This window comes from Diprion similis, chromosome 13 (genome assembly GCF_021155765.1).
Source record: "Diprion similis isolate iyDipSimi1 chromosome 13, iyDipSimi1.1, whole genome shotgun sequence".
Classification (NCBI taxonomy): domain Eukaryota; kingdom Metazoa; phylum Arthropoda; class Insecta; order Hymenoptera; family Diprionidae; genus Diprion; species Diprion similis.
The window spans coordinates 1292253-1308972 of NC_060117.1; the positions used below are offsets into that span (position 1 = coordinate 1292253).

The window sequence follows — 16720 nt, forward strand, 5'->3', positions numbered from 1 at the left end:
GTCGACTATAACTGTTCTATTTGTCATTCGACGTGCCGCGATTGGCGCCGGTCTATTAAAGTAAATCGAAGAGATTGATGAAACAAGAGGCAAAGGAAAAGCAAAAAAATTAGTGTACATGACGTACCAAAGACGAAGAATTAATGCCCCGCGCTTTTCTCTCGGTGTCGTGCTTTGCCCAGAATACAAAGAAAGAAAGAAAGAAAGAAAGAGAAAATCAACGGATAGGGAAAAATTTGACAAATGACGAATCTGTTTGAATCATAATTTTTAATGATATTTTCTTCTTGTTTTCTCTTTCTTCCTATCTTCGTAATTATTTTCTCTGTTTAAATCAACTCCGTCATACTGTACATTTGTCAGCCATTAAATAAGTTTCATCCTATATTTTTTTTTTTTGTTTCTTTTTTCTCATTTGCAACGTTCCAAATTTATTTCTTTTTCATTTCCTAACCAGAGAACAAGAGAGAGATTATTCTGGAATGATGTATCGATGTTTAAAATGATCAATCTCCTTTTTAATATCTTTTTTTCGAATTTTTCATCACTCTGAATAATTGGTATTTTTCATTCGCAGGCTGTAATAATAATAATTGTGTATAGAGTATAATAATTTTTTCAAAGTGGTATACGTAATCCGATTTATTATTATTATTATTATTGTTATTAAAAATATTATTATTACTTTTACTGCTACCGCTAATGTCAATACTACTACTATTACTACTACTACTACTACTACTACTGCTACGACTACGACTACTACACTACCACCACCACCAACTACTATTACTTCTATTATCGATTGACGAGGTGAGAAGAACAGGTCGCAGGGAGTTAATCTGTACATAGAATTTGATGAAGGGACAACATACGAAATCGAAGTAATGAATAAATTCATACTGCCCGGACTGACGTTAGACGAGAGTGTAACAGAGTATATAATATTAATAAAATTAGATAAGGAGAGAAGAAAGAAAAGAAAAAAAAAACTGAAAATAACAGAGGCGAGAGATGGTATTCGAAAGTCGAATAAATGGAATAAACAGTGGATCAATCTATGTTTAACAAACACTTAACGTTGTTTGTACCAATCCGTGTGTTTTACTATGATTTTTATCACGTAACGTGCGATACAATTTATCGTTCGGTACCAAAGGGAGGGAAATTTTTAAACATTTTATCGCCAGCAAAGTGAGAAAAAGAGAGCGAGAAAGAGGGAGAGAGTGAATAAGTGAGAGAGAGTGAGTGAATGGGTGAGTGAGTGAGTGAGAAAGAGAGCGAAAGACAGAGAGAGAACGAGAGAGAGAGAGAGAGAGCGAGAGAGAAAAGGAAAAGCTCTTGAGTAAATATTTGTTGGGTGTAAAGAAGATTTGAAAGAATAAATAAAAAGAGACTAAATAAAGATATCGTAAAGAAAGAAACCAACAAACGCGTTGAAGAATAGTGTAAGTAGTAAAGAACGAGTAAAATAAACAAACAACAATAAGAACAAAGGATATGTTGTCGTAAATTTAAATAACAACTAAGTAATTGATTAATTGATGAATTAATTAATTGATTATTATTATTATTATTATTATGATAACTAAATAAGTAAAGTAAATTAAGATAAGTATATACAAATATAAGCGGTTAGTTAATAAATACGAATAATTAAGTAATTAATAACTGAATAAAAGTACGGTCGAGTGCTACTTTTTCTTTCTAAATGTATACTTGACACAGATTCATGCGCAAGTAACAATGATTTTACGGCAAAGTTTTTCTTCAATGTTGTTTATTTTATTTTATCATTTTTTTTTTTAAATGTATTAACATTTTTTTATCCATATTTTGTTTCTCTTCCACCAGACATTGTCGTTTCTAAACTCTGTACGCATGACGAACAAATGAATTATGTGTAGGTGTATATTGTGTGATTTTAAACGTAACGACAGTAAAAAAAAAAAGGAAAAAAAAAGTGAAAGCGAGAGAGGAAGAATTTTACATTCAATGCACCGTTCGTTTATCGTTATTAACGGGACTTATTTCTAATGTTTCTTTTCTCTTTCTCTATTGAATGATTGAGGCAAAAACACATGCACACCCACATGCCCAGAGGAAAGAAATAGAATCTCCTTTCGACATCAGACTTATCACAATGATTACAACGATAATAATAATGACAATGGCAGAAATAGTAATGCTCGTTCTACTTTGCGTAATAGTGACTCGCATATGTATACTTTATATAATTATTAATGCGATTGATCTCTGATTATACATATTCTCCAGTATTGTATATGCGTAGTACTGCATTAATTGAAAACTTTACGATGATATTATTGTTGTTGTTGTTGTTGTTGTTGTTGTTGTTGTTGTTGTTGTTATGCGTACATGTGTGAAATTGGATAATATTGTGACAACGGATCTTGATAATGATTGGGTGTAACAGAAGGTGAGAGCGGGTAGCGTACAGAAATCTTTGTAACAAAAGTCTGCACGAATTCAAAGTTGGGGAAAAAAAAGTATATAATATTTGACCACAGACAGAATAAAAAATAATTATTATGTTCGAAGAGAGGAAGAATGTCGATGGGTTAAAAGAAGAAAAAAAGAATAGATCGCATCGCTATAAAACCGATTAAAAAGACAACGTCGATCAATCAATTATTGTTTTCTGAATATGCATTCAGCTCTGATCGGTCAGCATATTATAATTTCGTACGATATGCTTATTATACGTACTATTATGTCGAAATGAATATGAAAGTGAAAATGAATGAAGGAAAAAGTGACGAGAACAAGAAATAAAAGAGAAACACATTCTATAGGAATATAATAATCACACCTACCTATTAGTTATGACGAATGAACGATGAAAAACGTTCGTGCGACGTATGTGTTTATGTATGTTTAACGTATAGTTGTTACCAAAATCAGAATAATTTTGGCGACTAAATGCCCCGGGCTGGATGAACGATGGCATACTATTATCATTATTACTACTAAACAATACATTATTATACATTATTATTACTGCTCTTACTACTACTACTTCAATATCCGTTACGTCACTGAACAAATTTAAAAACGGAAAAGTTACACAAATCTAAAAGTAGTAAGAAAACTGAGCAGCAACGAGAAACGAATTTTCTGTTTAATTAGGTATTTGAATGAAAAATTACAAAATATTTCACTAGGCTCGTCGTATCAGATAGAATGACGAAAAATTATTATCACGTGTTTTTTCTTTGTTCAATTCAATGTTTATTAAAAAAGATATAGCAAGTTAAATTCCGTTTAACGTCATAATGGTCACATTGCAGTATATCTGTGTTTATGCAAATTGTGACGTCAGCGTCAATTTCAAACTGATATATCTTTGTTAATGAATATTGAATTGAAAGAAGAAAAACACGTGTCAATTACTTTTCGATATTCTATTCGACGAAGCTAATGGAATTTTTCATTTAAATACCTAATTACAATTATAATTTTTTTTCTCTTAAAAAAAAAAGAAAAAAGAAAATATTTTTCATTCAAAATCATTGCGTGACAATACGCGGATTGATTATAAGATTTAAAATATCTACTAAATTCGCTGTTAATCAATAGCAATGAAATTTTTGTCGTACATTACGTATGTTTATGTATATAAAGGTAGTTAGTTAAATTTTATCGAATGATCAATTTTGTGGAAGAGAAAAGTAATTGCGAAGAAAACGTGATCACAAAAAAATCTTGATATTTAAAAAAAAAATATTGAGATAAAAGCAATGAAAGAACAAAATAGTACTTTACACGCGCTGCGATGTTTGATATCAAATAGAGAATTGCCAAGATGTAAATTAATTATTTCACTTATTCAATAATATGTTTCCATAGACAAAGCGCCTAGCAATTGACTTGATTTGGAAACACATTAAATGCCGTTGATATCGCCAGAAGTATCGCTAACAACAGTGTACAAAACAAAGTGACTTTTGAATCGACGCCACAAAGGCAAAGAATATAAAGAAAGGTATTTTTTTCTAGTGATTTTAATACTGTGTTTTAAACATTGAAGAAGCAAAACGATCAAATCCAGCCCGAACTACGGCATAGTACACTTACCTGGGCAGCGAAGAGCGTTGTGGAAGTGGAGAAAATTTTAATTTAACATCTCTTTTTTCTTCTCTTTTTGTTTAACGAATGATTGTAGATGAATACAAATTACATGAGTGTGTAGAAGAGCGGTGATGAAAAAAAAAGGAAGAAAAATTTAATAATAATATTGGTAAATGATAAAATAAGGAGGAAGAAAAAGAATATTTAATTAAATAAATCTTAAAATTAGAAAAGAATTTTGATTAATTTTCACGCTCAATTCCCTTACCTGATCAGGGTGCATTTATTTAATTATAGTCATCCGTCGTTGTGGCAATAAAACATTTTAACGATACGCCACCATAGCTTTGTATATTTAAATTCAGACGAGTACATAATTCGGTGGTGAATTGAATACATTTACAATCAGGTTAAAACGCTGTATATGTGTGTAAAAAAATTGCTTATCATAACAGTTTGATAAAATCGGATGAGTAGCTTTCTAAACAATATTTCATCCATAAGCGTTCGTCGTGCATATAAACACCCATCTGATACTCTCTTTGTTCACAAACCATTGACAATATTATTGAAAAAAGTCAGTTTAACTAGAAATCTATTTATCATTCGTATAAGATTTATAATATCTCCACTAATATCTTTTTAATTAACATTGCGATAAACCACGTCTATTATTATCATCAATATCGTTAATGCTATTCTAAATATTGGATCATCGTAGTTTAATGTTTCTTTGAAAAAAAACGTTCAAAGTGGCCAAAGAGTGAAAATTGTGTGTACGTTGAATATTCTTTTTAAAAGAAATTTTTCACATTATTTCCAGTAGCATATCATTTGATCACTTGCGGACCACTTCGGCTTTCAGTCTGGCTGCGAGAGCCTTGCGAACTTGGATTTTCGAGTCTTCCATCAAGAGTTGAGGCGACTCCAAGTCCTGCATGCCCATCATCGACGCCTCTGCTACTACTCGCGCCGATCCGGGACGAGCCGCATTTGTCTTCAGCCGCTGACTACGAGCCTCCTTCTTCATCGAGACCAGCTTGTCTCTTTGAGTTTTCAGGTATATTTGACGCTTCCTTATCTCCGCTTCACCAGCCTTGAAACAGATGAAAAAATATAAGAAAAAGCAAAGAAACAGTATCGAATTGTCCATATGAAATTTGACGTCTCCACTCACATCGGTTAGTTCGCTGCGGTTCACTGCTGGCAACAGTGCAGGATCCAAACTCTGCTGTGGAAAAAAAACGAATTGAACCTCAATAATGAATGGTATTTTTCTTACCTACTTTTCTCTCACTGTTTTTTGTCACCAACTCCATTTCTTCTCCTGTTTTATCTTCCCCTGGTTTTTTCAGTTTTTGCGGTATCGGTTGCAGAATGCCAAACTTCTTGGATTTTAAAGCTGTGTTTGTCAGCTGAAGAGGCTCAACGCTGACTGCTTCTTCTTGTTCTCGTTGCTCCTGCTCCGGCGATGAACCCAACGACGATTTTGCTGATGATTCTTCCATCAGCGCTCGCTCCAGCAGTTGTCTCTCCGTCTTGTACTGTGTCGCCAAACGCTGGTGCTCCCTACGCATTGCCTGGTCCGATTCCAGCTCCGTGTCCGTCTCATCCTCAAGCTCGTACTGCTTCCTGAAATTGAAACAAACTCGTCGTGACGTCACAGCCTCACGTCAATCGTTCTTCATTTTCAATCTATACCCACTGCAGCAACTCCTCCATCACAAGTTCATCCCGCAAACCGTCTTCCTCACATATTAGCGACGCTGGAGTCAGGCCGTACTTCTGTTCGATCAAACTCAGTGCCTGTAACTGGAGTTCCAAATTCTTCTGAATCATCATCCTCTTGAATATCTCGTACTCGTTTGCAGCCCAGATCTGCTCAAAGAGACTCTGCAATTGTGTTTTAGAAGATTGTATGATTTTCAACATAAAACAAAAGTGAACATCGAATGTTGCATTCACCTGCTGAAACTGTATCGGCATTTTTGTGTTCTTGTTTAATGTACAGGCATGCTCAAACTGCTCGGGAGTTATGCCCATGTCCTCCATGTAGCAGCCAAGGAGAAGGTCAACCAGGTTTTTATACTCTTGGTAGATGTGGCGATACTCCTCGCTGTCCTCTGTTTCACCGTCGAAAACTAAAAGAAGAACAAGTAGTGACAATAAGACAGGATAATTGTCAGACGTAAGTAGCATCGAGTTGTTTCAATGTAAAGGCAACCCATTAATTCTTACTCAGTGATTTTTCTTCTATGAAAGTTAACAACGGTGCCGACCAGATCGGACCCTGCAGAAATCCCACCAGCGAGTCAAACACCCAGGAACTGTCATCTTTCTCACTCATAATTATTTTTTTATTTAGGCTTCTCTATCAAGCTGTCACCTCTGTAAACTTTGTCATCAGACTTCTGTAATGTCAGGCTTGTCGCCTTGGCAACAAAATCCAAACATTGGTGGTGAAACGTCACAGCTGACACAATAGCAGAGTCCAAATCGGAAATTCTGCAGTTTGTTCAACTAAGGATATATTCACAAAAAAAAAAAAAAAAAAAATTTTAATAATATAATTAATTAAATATAACGATTAATTTTGAATATTTTAAACATCCATTTTGTTCAAGATTCAAAAATATATGTTCGTTTTTCCCGCTCTTCACTGGATTCCGATTGAATAAAAAATGGCGTCTACAAAACCAATTAGACGACGGAAAAAAGCCAAAATGGCCGATCCTGTTTCCTGATTGGCCCCATAATTTTTAAAAAAATTTCTCATAGCTGGGAGCCAATCAGATTAAAAAATTTCCTAACATGGCCGCGACGACTCACGATAGGTTTTTGTTTTCCCGCGCAAAAACCGGGCATCGTTAAAGTTAACCCAACCTGACCTATTGCTTGTGCATGTGTCGTGTTAGGACAAAACAGGCATCCGGATAATAGATTTATAGTTGGCAAACAATAATAACGATGGAGGGTTTCGATCGACCAGAAACATTCTTTGTCGAACATTTTTCGACCGATGAACCGGACGATGGAAAGCAGCTAAAATTGAAACAGTGCAAACAGAAGTTCAAGGAGTTTATCCGGCAATTTCACGAGGGCAATTTTAACTACAAATATAGGTAAGCTTTCTCAGCTAGAATCTTCAATAAAGATGATGTACTTGTCGGATCGAAGACTTGCCGATTAGATGGTTTCCATGATCGTTAGTTAATTCCGACGTCATTTACAGGGACGCTTTGAAACGAAACTATAATTTGGGTCAGTATTGGGTCGAGGTAAATCTCGAGGACTTGGCTGCATTCGACGAATCCCTTGCAGAGAAAATATATAAACAGCCCCTTGATTATCTCCCGGTTTTTGAAGAGGCTGCCACTGATGTTGCTGACGAACTCACCGCCCCCAGACCTCAAGATGAAGAAAAAGTTGAGGACATTCAGGTTCTCCTTTCATCCGATGGAAATGCTACTCCTTTCAGGGGCATGAAGGTACGTGGATATAGATTCATTTCAATCTCATGGATAACGATAATTTTCTCGATTTCATAGTTTCATTCCAGCAAAGACAATTGTGCTGATGTGTTTTTTTGTTCCAAAAACACAACATGTGTTACTTACAGCATGATGTTGTCTCCAAACTCGTTAAAGTACCTGGAATCGTAGTAACTGCGTCAGGAATCAAGGCAAAGGCGACTAGAATCGCGATACAATGTCGAACTTGCAGAAATGTTGTGCCCGACATAGCCATCCAGCCTGGTTTCGAGGGTTACCAAATGCCACGGAAATGCAACACGTTGGTATTATTTCCATAAATGTGATGAAGATAATTTACCTCATTTGAGTGAAGAGGGACTCTAATGATTTAATTTGAAACCAGTCAACAGACAGGAGCTACCGCAAAGTGCCCATTGGATCCGTACTTCATAATACCCGACAAGTGCCGATGCGTTGACTTCCAGGTGCTAAAGCTGCAAGAATTACCGGATAATATTCCTCAGGGCGAAGTGCCGCGGCACTTGCAGCTGTACTGCGATCGCTATTTGTGCGAGAGAGTCGTCCCAGGAAACAGGGTCTTAATACTCGGAATTTATTCAATAAAGAAAATCGACAAGACTGGAGGGCGGCGCGACACAAGGAACAAGGCAGCGGTTGGCGTTCGAGCGCCGTATATCAGAGTCGTGGGGATTTCTGTGGATGGTGACAACACTGGAAGCGGTGAGTTATCGTTTGATTTTACCTAATTCAATCCTGAGCAATCCTGTGAAACCTTTCGTCATCTTCTCAGGTACGCAAGCACCTTTCACCGCGGCCGAGGAGGACGTGTTTCGCCGTCTGGCTGCCGATCCTGAAATCTATGATAGGATTTCCAGGAATATTGCGCCGAGCATTTTCGGCGCTGAAGACATGAAGAAGGCCATCGCCTGTCTGCTCTTTGGCGGCTCTAGAAAGAAAATGCCCGACGGCTTGTGCCGCAGGGGTGACATCAACATTCTCATGCTTGGCGATCCTGGAACGGCCAAATCTCAGCTCTTAAAATTTGTTGAACGCGTTGCTCCAGTCGCCGTTTACACTTCAGGAAAGGGCAGTTCGGCCGCAGGTCTCACTGCATCCGTTACGCGCGATCCAACGACGGTGAATAGCTTTGAACAATTTGCACCCCTTTCTTCCGCACGTTTTTTGTCCCTCAATTACAGCTCTTGATCGATAATCCTTAGAGAAATTTCGTGATGGAAGGTGGAGCGATGGTGTTGGCCGATGGTGGAGTCGTCTGCATAGACGAGTTCGACAAGATGAAGGAGGACGACAGAGTCGCGATTCACGAGGCGATGGAACAGCAAACCATATCAATAGCGAAAGCTGGGATAACAACGACCCTGAATTCGCGATGCTCGGTTCTTGCCGCAGCCAATTCGATATTTGGCAGATGGGACGACACCAAGGGCGAGGAGAATATCGACTTCATGCCTACCATATTATCCAGATTCGACATGATCTTTATTGTCAAAGATGAACACGATCAGGCCAAGGATATCACACTGGCTAAACACGTGATGAAAATACATACCAACGCCGGTCAGATCACCGAGCAGCAAACGGACGGCGAACTATCATTGAACCTAATCAAGAAATACATTCATTACTGCAGAACGTGAGTGTTGCACAGATTTTTTTGACCCAAAGTTTGATTTTTAACTAGTAATCTATTCATAGGAAATGCGGCCCAAGAATAAGCAAGGAAGCTGGCGAGAAGTTGAAGAATCGTTATGTTATGATGCGCAGCGGTACCAGGGAGCACGAAAAAGACACCGAAAAGCGACTGTCCATACCGATAACCGTTCGGCAGCTCGAAGCCGTCATCAGAATAACAGAATCTCTCGCGAAAATGAGGCTGCAGTCGTTTGCCACCGAAAATGACGTCAACGAGGCCCTCAGGCTCTTTCAAGTCTCGACGCTGGACGCTGCTATGAGCGGATCTTTGGCCGGTAAGTTGCAAAAAATTTTATTGCATTTACGTTTTTGTTAAAATTCTCGCATCTTTAGGAGCGGAAGGCTTTACAACGGACGAGGAGCATGAGATGCTGTCGCAGATCGAGAAGCAACTGAAACGGCGTTTCGCTATCGGATCTCAAGTGTCCGAGCAGAACATCGTCGCAGATTTCACCAAGCAAAAATATCCCGAACGCGCGATCTACAAAGTTATTCACACAATGATACGACGCGGCGAATTGCAGCATCGCATGCAGCGAAAAATGCTCTACAGGCTTTCTTAAACTACAAGCGATTAAAAAGAAGCATACAGGTCGTAATCTTGTTTTAATTTTCTTTTTATTTTACGGTTCATTTTTATTCCGGCAAGATTCTAAGCCGACTATTTTTTAATGGTCCAATTCGTCCTTGAACGGGTAATGCGGATGTTTTTCCACACTGAAAAAAACAGGTAAAGGGGACAAGTTGAAAACGGAAATCAAGAAGAGTAATCTTCGAATTGAAAAAACTTCCATCTTTTTTCTACTCACCCCTTAAAAAACAGGAAGTGAAAAATTCTCCCGTCTGCGCCGCGGTCAAGCGCATCTAACGAGTTCGTCTCCGTTTGTGTTAGTTCGAAATCGAATAGATCGATGTTTTGTTTGATCCGCTGAGGACTGGCGCTCTTCGGGATGACAACGATCCCCTGCTGTACAAGGTGCCGCAGCAAAACTTGAGCCGTCGTCTTACCGTGAGCCGCGGCGATTTCTTTAACGACCGGATGACCCAGAAGATCAGGAAACTTTTCCGCGCTGTAATTGTACTTTGTTTGGAAGTGAGTTTTCGCTCCAGGTGATGCCAGCGGACTGTAAGCGGTCACTGCGATATTGTACCTTCTGCAAAGCTCGCGCAGTCGCTTTTGTTGCTGATAGGCGTGTAGCTCGATCTGTAATTGAAATTACAACGGATTTTATTTTTCGAAATTGTAACATATTTTGTTTCTGCTTTACCTGTAAGTTACTCGGTTTTATATCAGCGTTATCCCAAACTTCCGTTATTTGTTTCTCATTGAAATTGCTCAGTCCGATCGATATGGCTCTACCGTTTTTAACTTGTTTCTCCATTTCCTGTGCAAGCGATGAAAAATGTTTTTAGAATACACGGCTTTATTTTTTCTTACATCAATCTTTTCTGTTACCTTCCATACAGAGACGGGGTCCGTCTTTAGATCCAGCTCGTAAAAACCGTCTGGATCAATCGTCGGAGCGTATCCATTGGGGTCCTTAACAAACGCGAATGGCATATGGATCAAGTACATGTCCAAGTAATCAAGCTGTAGCTTTTCCAATGACAATTTTATGAACTTCTCAACGTCGCCTGGTCTGTTTCCATAGTGCGGTAGCTGTAAAATCATTTCAAACTATAGAAATATCGAAATGGCATTTACGAAGACGTCCATAAAAAAATGAACCCGAGTTTTCAATAAACGAAACAAGATAATCAGGAGATTCGCACTTTTGACGTAATGAAGAGGTCGCGACGTTGACCGCCCTTGTCGAACCATTTTTTCAAGCTTCGTCCAATAGCTTCTTCATTGTTGTAATTGAAAGCCGTGTCGATATGCCTGTATCCATTTTCCAACGCGGTTTCGACGGCCTTTTCAATTTCCTCGGGCCCTGACTGAAATGTAAATATTTTTCGAGACTGTTATCGATTTCTATGAAATGATCAATTGACTAGCATCATTGGTTTCAGACCACGTGTTGCAAAAGTTTGTTTTATTTTCTCATACTTCCGTACTGTGTTATAATTTACCGGCAAGACCTAAAACAATCACCTGCCATGTCCCAAGTCCGACTGTCGGAATCTCGCAGTTCGATGACAACCGTATACTTTGCATCGCTGCTGCGGCCGCCGCTATTCCCTTCGAGTAATGCAGTAACAGGGTAGCGGATAACCCGGTTCTAAGTCCGGAAGTATTCCTCCTAAAAACGTGTTGCGTAACTTGATTATTTTTAGCAGCGGTAGGCTTGTGCAAAAAATTATATGAAAGTCTGTTTAGCGTGGGAGAAATACGATTTAATTTGTACCTAGATCAATAATCGTTTTAGTTCCGACATAAACGACGATGGAAAATGGGTTCGGTCAATTATCGTTTTGTTGCTTGCTCGATTTACCAGGCAACGATTGTGATTTATACCGGTTACTAAGTAATGTTTAAAAATCACATTCAGACTACGTTGATCAATCTGCTCGTTCTATCGCGGGTTCTGCGTACCGTTAAGCTCTATTTTTACCCATCGTAAAAGTTTGATGTTTGCCTTTGACTAAGTTTTGAAACATTGGCGCCCAGCCAAAACCTTGACGTTTAACGGTTCCTCCCGTCCGCCACAGATGGCGGGTCAATGTTTTATCTATTGCCAACCTAAAACTTCTCCCCCACATTGGCGCGGGTCTACAACTGCTGCCAACCTGTGGCAGTGACGTCGCGTTGGTTCCGCCATATTGCAATGCCTCTCTAACTCTGCGCCATGATTGGTTGAGGAAACGCGCTTAGCCAATCACGGTGCAGAGCAAGAGAAACAGTTGACAGGCGAGAGGGAAAAACTGCAACGAATTACGTAAAGTTTGCTTCGACGTTGTGAATTTTATTTTTCGTATCAACGGATTCGATGATAGCAAGTTCAATTGAAAAGCAAAGTGAGACGCTTAATAAGAAGTTACTGAATTTGGATCGTACGCACCACATTCTGTTCGAGATGCGATAAATCATCGTCAACGATTCGAAAGAGCCTTCGCCAAGTCCCAACTCCCGAGGTTATGTTTCACGTGATTCCGGCTTGACTGGATATTCTCTTTAAATTAAACGATGTCGAGCATCAGGCACTTCATAAAGGCGCATCGGTTCGAGCTCATCGCCTTTCCGGTTTTGACTATTGAATTTTACGTTTGGTGGCGAATGCAGCAGAGCGAACGTTGGGGCAAAAAAGAGGATCCAAGTGGAGTCGTAACTACCACGCAGTTTGCTAAAAGTATGTTTAACGAATTGCCGAGCACGGAGACTGACTTGAAAAAGAGCGCTTGATTAGCAAAGGAGTTGATCGAATAACACGTGTCCTGCGTATCGAGGCTTATTGAAAATGATCCATGTAGTTTGATTCGTCGATTCTAATCCTCTCACCTCTCTATGTAAGCAGGTTTCATACATCATTTTAATAAACAGTTGATGCAATGTCTTAAAAAAATATTTTCATACAATGTATCAATTTAGGTTGTGATTCTATCAGAGTTACACAAAGAACCACATTTAACAGGTACCGAAGTACATCCGGGAAGTTATCGATTGCAACAAGTCTCGTATTATCTATCGTCAAGACTTTGAGAAAATAATTGGAGGGATGATAAATTTTTAAACGGTATTGATCAGTGTGTATCAGCATTCATTGGTTGATTGTTTCATTTATTTAGAATTATAGGCAATGGAATTGGATACTCAGGTAATTATGTAATAAATTATAACGGCACTTGTTGTTCTTTTTTTTGGTTAAATTTATAAGGGGGTGGGATATATTAAATTGACGACACGCTGCTACTAGGAAAATTAAATTATTTTGAAAAATGAAAGAAAACAGTCAACAATACAATACTTCAATGCTTTCTACCAGAGTACAGCGGAATAACATGTAAGTTCAACTCACAATGTATATTTACAACATTGTCAGCACAACACCTAATTTTATAACCAGGTCAATTGTGTTGTTAGAATTATCTCATGTCACATTCACAGTATATACACGCGAGTAAGTGACTCAACTATTTTCAAGACCCGGTTACATTTCATTAAAAAAAGTAACGGAATAAAACAACTGTGGCAATAACCCACGTGGGAACAACTCGGTCCCGTTCCTTGAAAGTTTTCCTGTCGACGGGTTTCGCATGCGAAAATAGACGCGTGTGTTCCGCTTCTAGCGCCGTCTGTAGGCCTTCGTTTCGCGTAACAAGTGCTACTTGAGCCTCCAAGTCTTTGCCGACCGATCTGTATCCTATGAAAATTTGATACAAAAGAAAATGAACGGATTTGCTAATTTTTTGTTATTATTTGAGAATCAAAGAAAACTTGACAAAATTTACCGAAATTCGGTGAACCGACAAGCGTCAAACAGGGCTTTTGTTCGCCTGGAAGAGAGTACCAAAGACCCTTGGCGTGATAAGTCCACCCTGAGCGAACAAATTCCCAAAGCGTTACTCTATTTTGCTGTCCGCTCCTCTCGCAGGATTTACAAAAGGATTCTTCAATTTTTGTATAAGCGAACGGAATGTTGCCTGCGATTCCTTTCGCACCTAAAAATAGCAAGATCGAAGGTATCGATTGAGTATTTATAGATAAAGTGTGACTACCACAATTTTTGGTAGAAATATTGTTCAATTTCATTTGAAATGAAATAAATTTATTTATACTTCAATGCCTCGTCGGCTTACCAAAAAATCCGTTCGCAGTTGGGTGAGCGGTGAGCAGGTGACATGTTGCTTTGCAATCGTTGAGTAAAGCTTTTCTGTAGGTGGGAATCAGGTTAAAGTAGCCGGTCGCAAGTTTGAGCGTAGCGCCTGACTGCGCCGTTTGAAGGAGTCTTAATGTCACTTCGCTGTCATGCCTGATGTTCAACTGGCCCATTTCGATTAGAGGAAATATCCATGTATCGTATTTCGAGATCCCATCTGTTAGTGTTTGAAAAATTGGTTCTGTGTAAATAATTTGAGCTGGTAAAGTTCCGATAATATTTTCATCCTCAAGTGCACGTTTATGTCCTTTTTCATTTACCGTGTTTCGTAATCTCTGATCGTTTTTCCATCTCCTCCTGAAACAGAGATTTTATCCTCTTCGCGGCAGCATCGGTAAAGTTTTTTCGTCTCCCCTTATAGGGATGTATGTTTTCTTTGGATTTGAACGTTGTTGTGCCGTCTGATTCTAGTTTAAAACTGAATTCACAGACTCTATCAACAAGTTTGGAATAAAAATCGCACAACTCTTTACAGTCTTCTATCACAATGTATCTGTCTTGACGATTGGTGAAATAGTCGTGGCTCAAGTTTGCTCTAAAAGAAATAACAAAATGAACGCATTTAGTGTTATTTTCAACCTTTGTATAGCCTCACCCTTTCCAATCCCTCGACTCACCCACTGATTATCAAAGTGTCATCAAATAGGTACAGTTTCATATGCTGCAGCCCTACCAGTTCGTTGAACCGATCTGGTATCAGAGCCTTCAAAATACCACGCAGCTTTGGAGTGTGGTAAAGAGATACGCTGCAAGATTTAGCCCACCGACTTTTCAACAAAGGTTCTAGCATAGTTCGTGAGTTTTGCTTTCCTCTCGAGCCCCTCGTGTAGTCCAGCAAAATGTTTATCTTCACTGTACCGTTGCTCCTTACCAAATTTTCCTCTAGTGCCGCAACCTGATTGAGGAATCAAGTCAAGAAGTCAGAAAATAGTCGGTCAAGTTCGACCAATAAATGATTGGAAGTTCTGAAATTATTTGAACAGCATTTACTCGAACAGTCGAATACTGACCAAGCCTGCTTCGAGCTCTCCAGTTCCAAGGTACAGAGAAGCTAAAATGATTCTTTTCTGAGCAGTCTGGCATTTGTTGAGTAACAAGTTGTAGAACGCGCTTGGTTCATGAACAACCGTGATCTGAAAGAAGCAACGATCAAAAACTCCACGTTGCTGGCATTGCTTTAAACAGCAAGGGTACAATTTTTCAATTGCTTCGCTACCTTCGAGCCATTAGTAGGAAATCCTGGAGCAGCCTTGTGAAGCCAGGCGAGACTGTTTATCTCGCAAGAGGTAGCCTCGACCTCGACGTACTTCTCGTCATCAAGCATGGCTATTTCTGTTTTGCATCTGGCGGTGCAAGTACTCGAGGCATTAGGCCGTGGGTCAAGTAGCCAATTTCCACGAGTATTTTTAAGACCGTAAAATCTGTAACGTCATTTATTTATTTCAACACGTCAAACGACTTTAGAATAACAATTGCGTGACGCTGCTAAGAATTTTCAAATTCGAATATTGCAACTCTTTAACTTCCTAGTTTCGAAATTCAGCGTTAGGTCATGTTAGGCTAGGTCAAGATAAAATTGCGAAATTTCATTAAACGACGGAAAGAGGCGGGACGGTGATGAGCTCAAATTTTTTTCCCACTCACCTTTTCAACGTTCGTAAAATTGTATTTTTCATTAGAGCTAAACTTTAGCGACGCGTTAATAGTCAAGATACATTTAATAACAAACAACTTAAATCGAACATCGAACGTTCACGAAACAGACTCGCGCGCAACTGCACGCCCCACGCAACTTTGCAACAATCACCCTGGATCACCAAAGCTAACGCGGATTACGAACCTATCTAGGGAAGTTATTCTTTATGGTCATACCAATAAAACAACATAAAAAGTTGACGAACGCTATCTACTTCCGTTGCGGTCCGTTCCGTCGTTCCGGTATCTCACAAATACGATAGCTCACAGGATCACCGATCGTATTATAGACTTTCACCGATACTCTTTGCGGCTAATGATGGTTACGTCACGGTCGTATGCACGGAAAAATCGAAGCGTGACACATCGTCATGATCAAATAGAAGCACTGATAATGGAAGACGGAAAAAAGAAGAGTAAAGTCAGATACACTGCGCGGTTTTCGCATAGTCGGTAAGGACGTATTACGCAGTGACAATCAGTTTCAATTTTGCGCGCGAAACTAATCAATGAAGGAAGAAGCGAAAAAACGAAAATTAATGGAGGCTGAAACTGAGCATGAGTACGCTAAACGTGTGAGTAAGGACAGTGCGAAGGGGGTAAATATCATTAATTTTGTCATCGGAATAAGTTCGAACAATAAATAACATTAGACGAAACACACACACACACACACACACACACACAACCGGCGTTTGGCGCGGTGGCATGCGTGTAACGTTAGTATAAATTTGTTTGTATTTATTTATATACTTGGAACTATGTTACATTGTAATTATATAATATAATGATTTATCATGCAAATATGAATATGACAAAAGTCGCAAAAAGTATCTCATTGTTTGTATTCTTATAGCCCACCAGCACCGCAGGAAACGACTGGAATAAGTTCGCAGAGTGATAAACAGT

The 16720-nt window shown here is 38.9% G+C and overlaps 4 protein-coding genes across 8 annotated transcripts; 1 reads left to right on the forward strand and 3 right to left on the reverse strand.

Annotated features, from left to right (window-relative positions):
• Nucleotides 1–4654: 4654 nt before the first annotated feature.
• On the reverse strand, nt 4655–6472 carry LOC124413896 (cilia- and flagella-associated protein 36). Of its 2 annotated transcripts, none has more exons than XM_046894693.1 (6): nt 6331–6472; nt 6058–6233; nt 5798–5985; nt 5379–5724; nt 5270–5320; nt 4655–5188 (listed from the first exon to the last, which is right to left on the reverse strand). In XM_046894693.1, the coding sequence occupies exons 1-6, from the start codon at nt 6437–6439 to the stop codon at nt 4931–4933; spliced, it is 1128 nt and encodes a 375-aa protein (XP_046750649.1). In that variant the 5' UTR covers nt 6440–6472; the 3' UTR covers nt 4655–4930. The 2 variants fall into 2 exon arrangements, with proteins under 2 accessions (XP_046750649.1, XP_046750648.1); XM_046894692.1 differs by having other exon boundaries at nt 5270–5323.
• Nucleotides 6473–7021: 549 nt separating this feature from the next.
• Nucleotides 7022–10888, forward strand: LOC124413892 (DNA replication licensing factor Mcm5). Of its 2 annotated transcripts, none has more exons than XM_046894685.1 (9): nt 7022–7214; nt 7325–7580; nt 7712–7884; nt 7969–8306; nt 8377–8723; nt 8807–9240; nt 9303–9574; nt 9633–9891; nt 10767–10888. In XM_046894685.1, the coding sequence occupies exons 1-8, from the start codon at nt 7060–7062 to the stop codon at nt 9860–9862; spliced, it is 2205 nt and encodes a 734-aa protein (XP_046750641.1). In that variant the 5' UTR covers nt 7022–7059; the 3' UTR covers nt 9863–9891; nt 10767–10888. The 2 variants fall into 2 exon arrangements, with proteins under 2 accessions (XP_046750641.1, XP_046750642.1); XM_046894686.1 differs by having other exon boundaries at nt 9633–9894; nt 10767–10885.
• LOC124413897 (1,5-anhydro-D-fructose reductase-like) lies at nt 9904–12433 on the reverse strand. Of its 3 annotated transcripts, none has more exons than XM_046894694.1 (7): nt 12302–12433; nt 11395–11542; nt 11073–11237; nt 10756–10959; nt 10568–10684; nt 10109–10503; nt 9904–10016 (listed from the first exon to the last, which is right to left on the reverse strand). In XM_046894694.1, exons 1-7 carry the CDS (start codon nt 12328–12330, stop codon nt 9968–9970), a joined length of 1107 nt encoding a protein of 368 aa, XP_046750650.1. In that variant the 5' UTR covers nt 12331–12433; the 3' UTR covers nt 9904–9967. The 3 variants fall into 3 exon arrangements, with proteins under 3 accessions (XP_046750650.1, XP_046750652.1, XP_046750651.1); XM_046894696.1 differs by lacking the exon at nt 12302–12433 and adding an exon at nt 11653–11870 and having other exon boundaries at nt 11395–11547; XM_046894695.1 differs by lacking the exon at nt 12302–12433 and adding an exon at nt 11648–11870.
• A 717-nt stretch (nt 12434–13150) lies between these two features.
• Nucleotides 13151–15879, reverse strand: LOC124413895 (CDP-diacylglycerol--glycerol-3-phosphate 3-phosphatidyltransferase, mitochondrial). Its single transcript, XM_046894691.1, has 8 exons — nt 15761–15879; nt 15333–15537; nt 15127–15249; nt 14734–15011; nt 14377–14651; nt 14037–14273; nt 13689–13898; nt 13151–13600 (listed from the first exon to the last, which is right to left on the reverse strand). Exons 1-8 carry the CDS (start codon nt 15790–15792, stop codon nt 13398–13400), a joined length of 1563 nt encoding a protein of 520 aa, XP_046750647.1. The 5' UTR covers nt 15793–15879; the 3' UTR covers nt 13151–13397.
• Nucleotides 15880–16720: the final 841 nt, after the last annotated feature.

What these genes read in the sequence shown, in the direction of transcription:
- LOC124413896 (XM_046894692.1), bottom strand. Translation starts at nt 6,439, where the DNA reads ATGAGTGAGAAAGATGACAGTTCCTGGGTGTTTGACTCGCTGGTGGGA. An exon ending in CAAAAAACAGTGAGAGAAAA is followed by an intron (nt 5,324 to 5,378) that starts GTAGGTAAGAAA and finishes TTTTTTCCACAG; the next exon opens with CAGAGTTTGGATCCTGCACT. An exon ending in ACCGCAGCGAACTAACCGAT is followed by an intron (nt 5,189 to 5,269) that starts GTGAGTGGAGAC and finishes ATCTGTTTCAAG; the next exon opens with GCTGGTGAAGCGGAGATAAG.
- LOC124413892 (XM_046894685.1), top strand. Translation starts at nt 7,060, where the DNA reads ATGGAGGGTTTCGATCGACCAGAAACATTCTTTGTCGAACATTTTTCG. An exon ending in AATTTTAACTACAAATATAG is followed by an intron (nt 7,215 to 7,324) that starts GTAAGCTTTCTC and finishes CGTCATTTACAG; the next exon opens with GGACGCTTTGAAACGAAACT. An exon ending in TGGTGACAACACTGGAAGCG is followed by an intron (nt 8,307 to 8,376) that starts GTGAGTTATCGT and finishes TCATCTTCTCAG; the next exon opens with GTACGCAAGCACCTTTCACC.
- LOC124413897 (XM_046894694.1), bottom strand. Translation starts at nt 12,330, where the DNA reads ATGATTTATCGCATCTCGAACAGAATGTG. An exon ending in ACCTCTTCATTACGTCAAAA is followed by an intron (nt 10,960 to 11,072) that starts GTGCGAATCTCC and finishes ATGATTTTACAG; the next exon opens with CTACCGCACTATGGAAACAG. An exon ending in CACTTCCTGTTTTTTAAGGG is followed by an intron (nt 10,017 to 10,108) that starts GTGAGTAGAAAA and finishes TGTTTTTTTCAG; the next exon opens with TGTGGAAAAACATCCGCATT.
- LOC124413895 (XM_046894691.1), bottom strand. Translation starts at nt 15,792, where the DNA reads ATGAAAAATACAATTTTACGAACGTTGAAAAG. An exon ending in ATTTTACGAACGTTGAAAAG is followed by an intron (nt 15,538 to 15,760) that starts GTGAGTGGGAAA and finishes ATGACGTTACAG; the next exon opens with ATTTTACGGTCTTAAAAATA. An exon ending in GAGAGCTCGAAGCAGGCTTG is followed by an intron (nt 15,012 to 15,126) that starts GTCAGTATTCGA and finishes TTCCTCAATCAG; the next exon opens with GTTGCGGCACTAGAGGAAAA.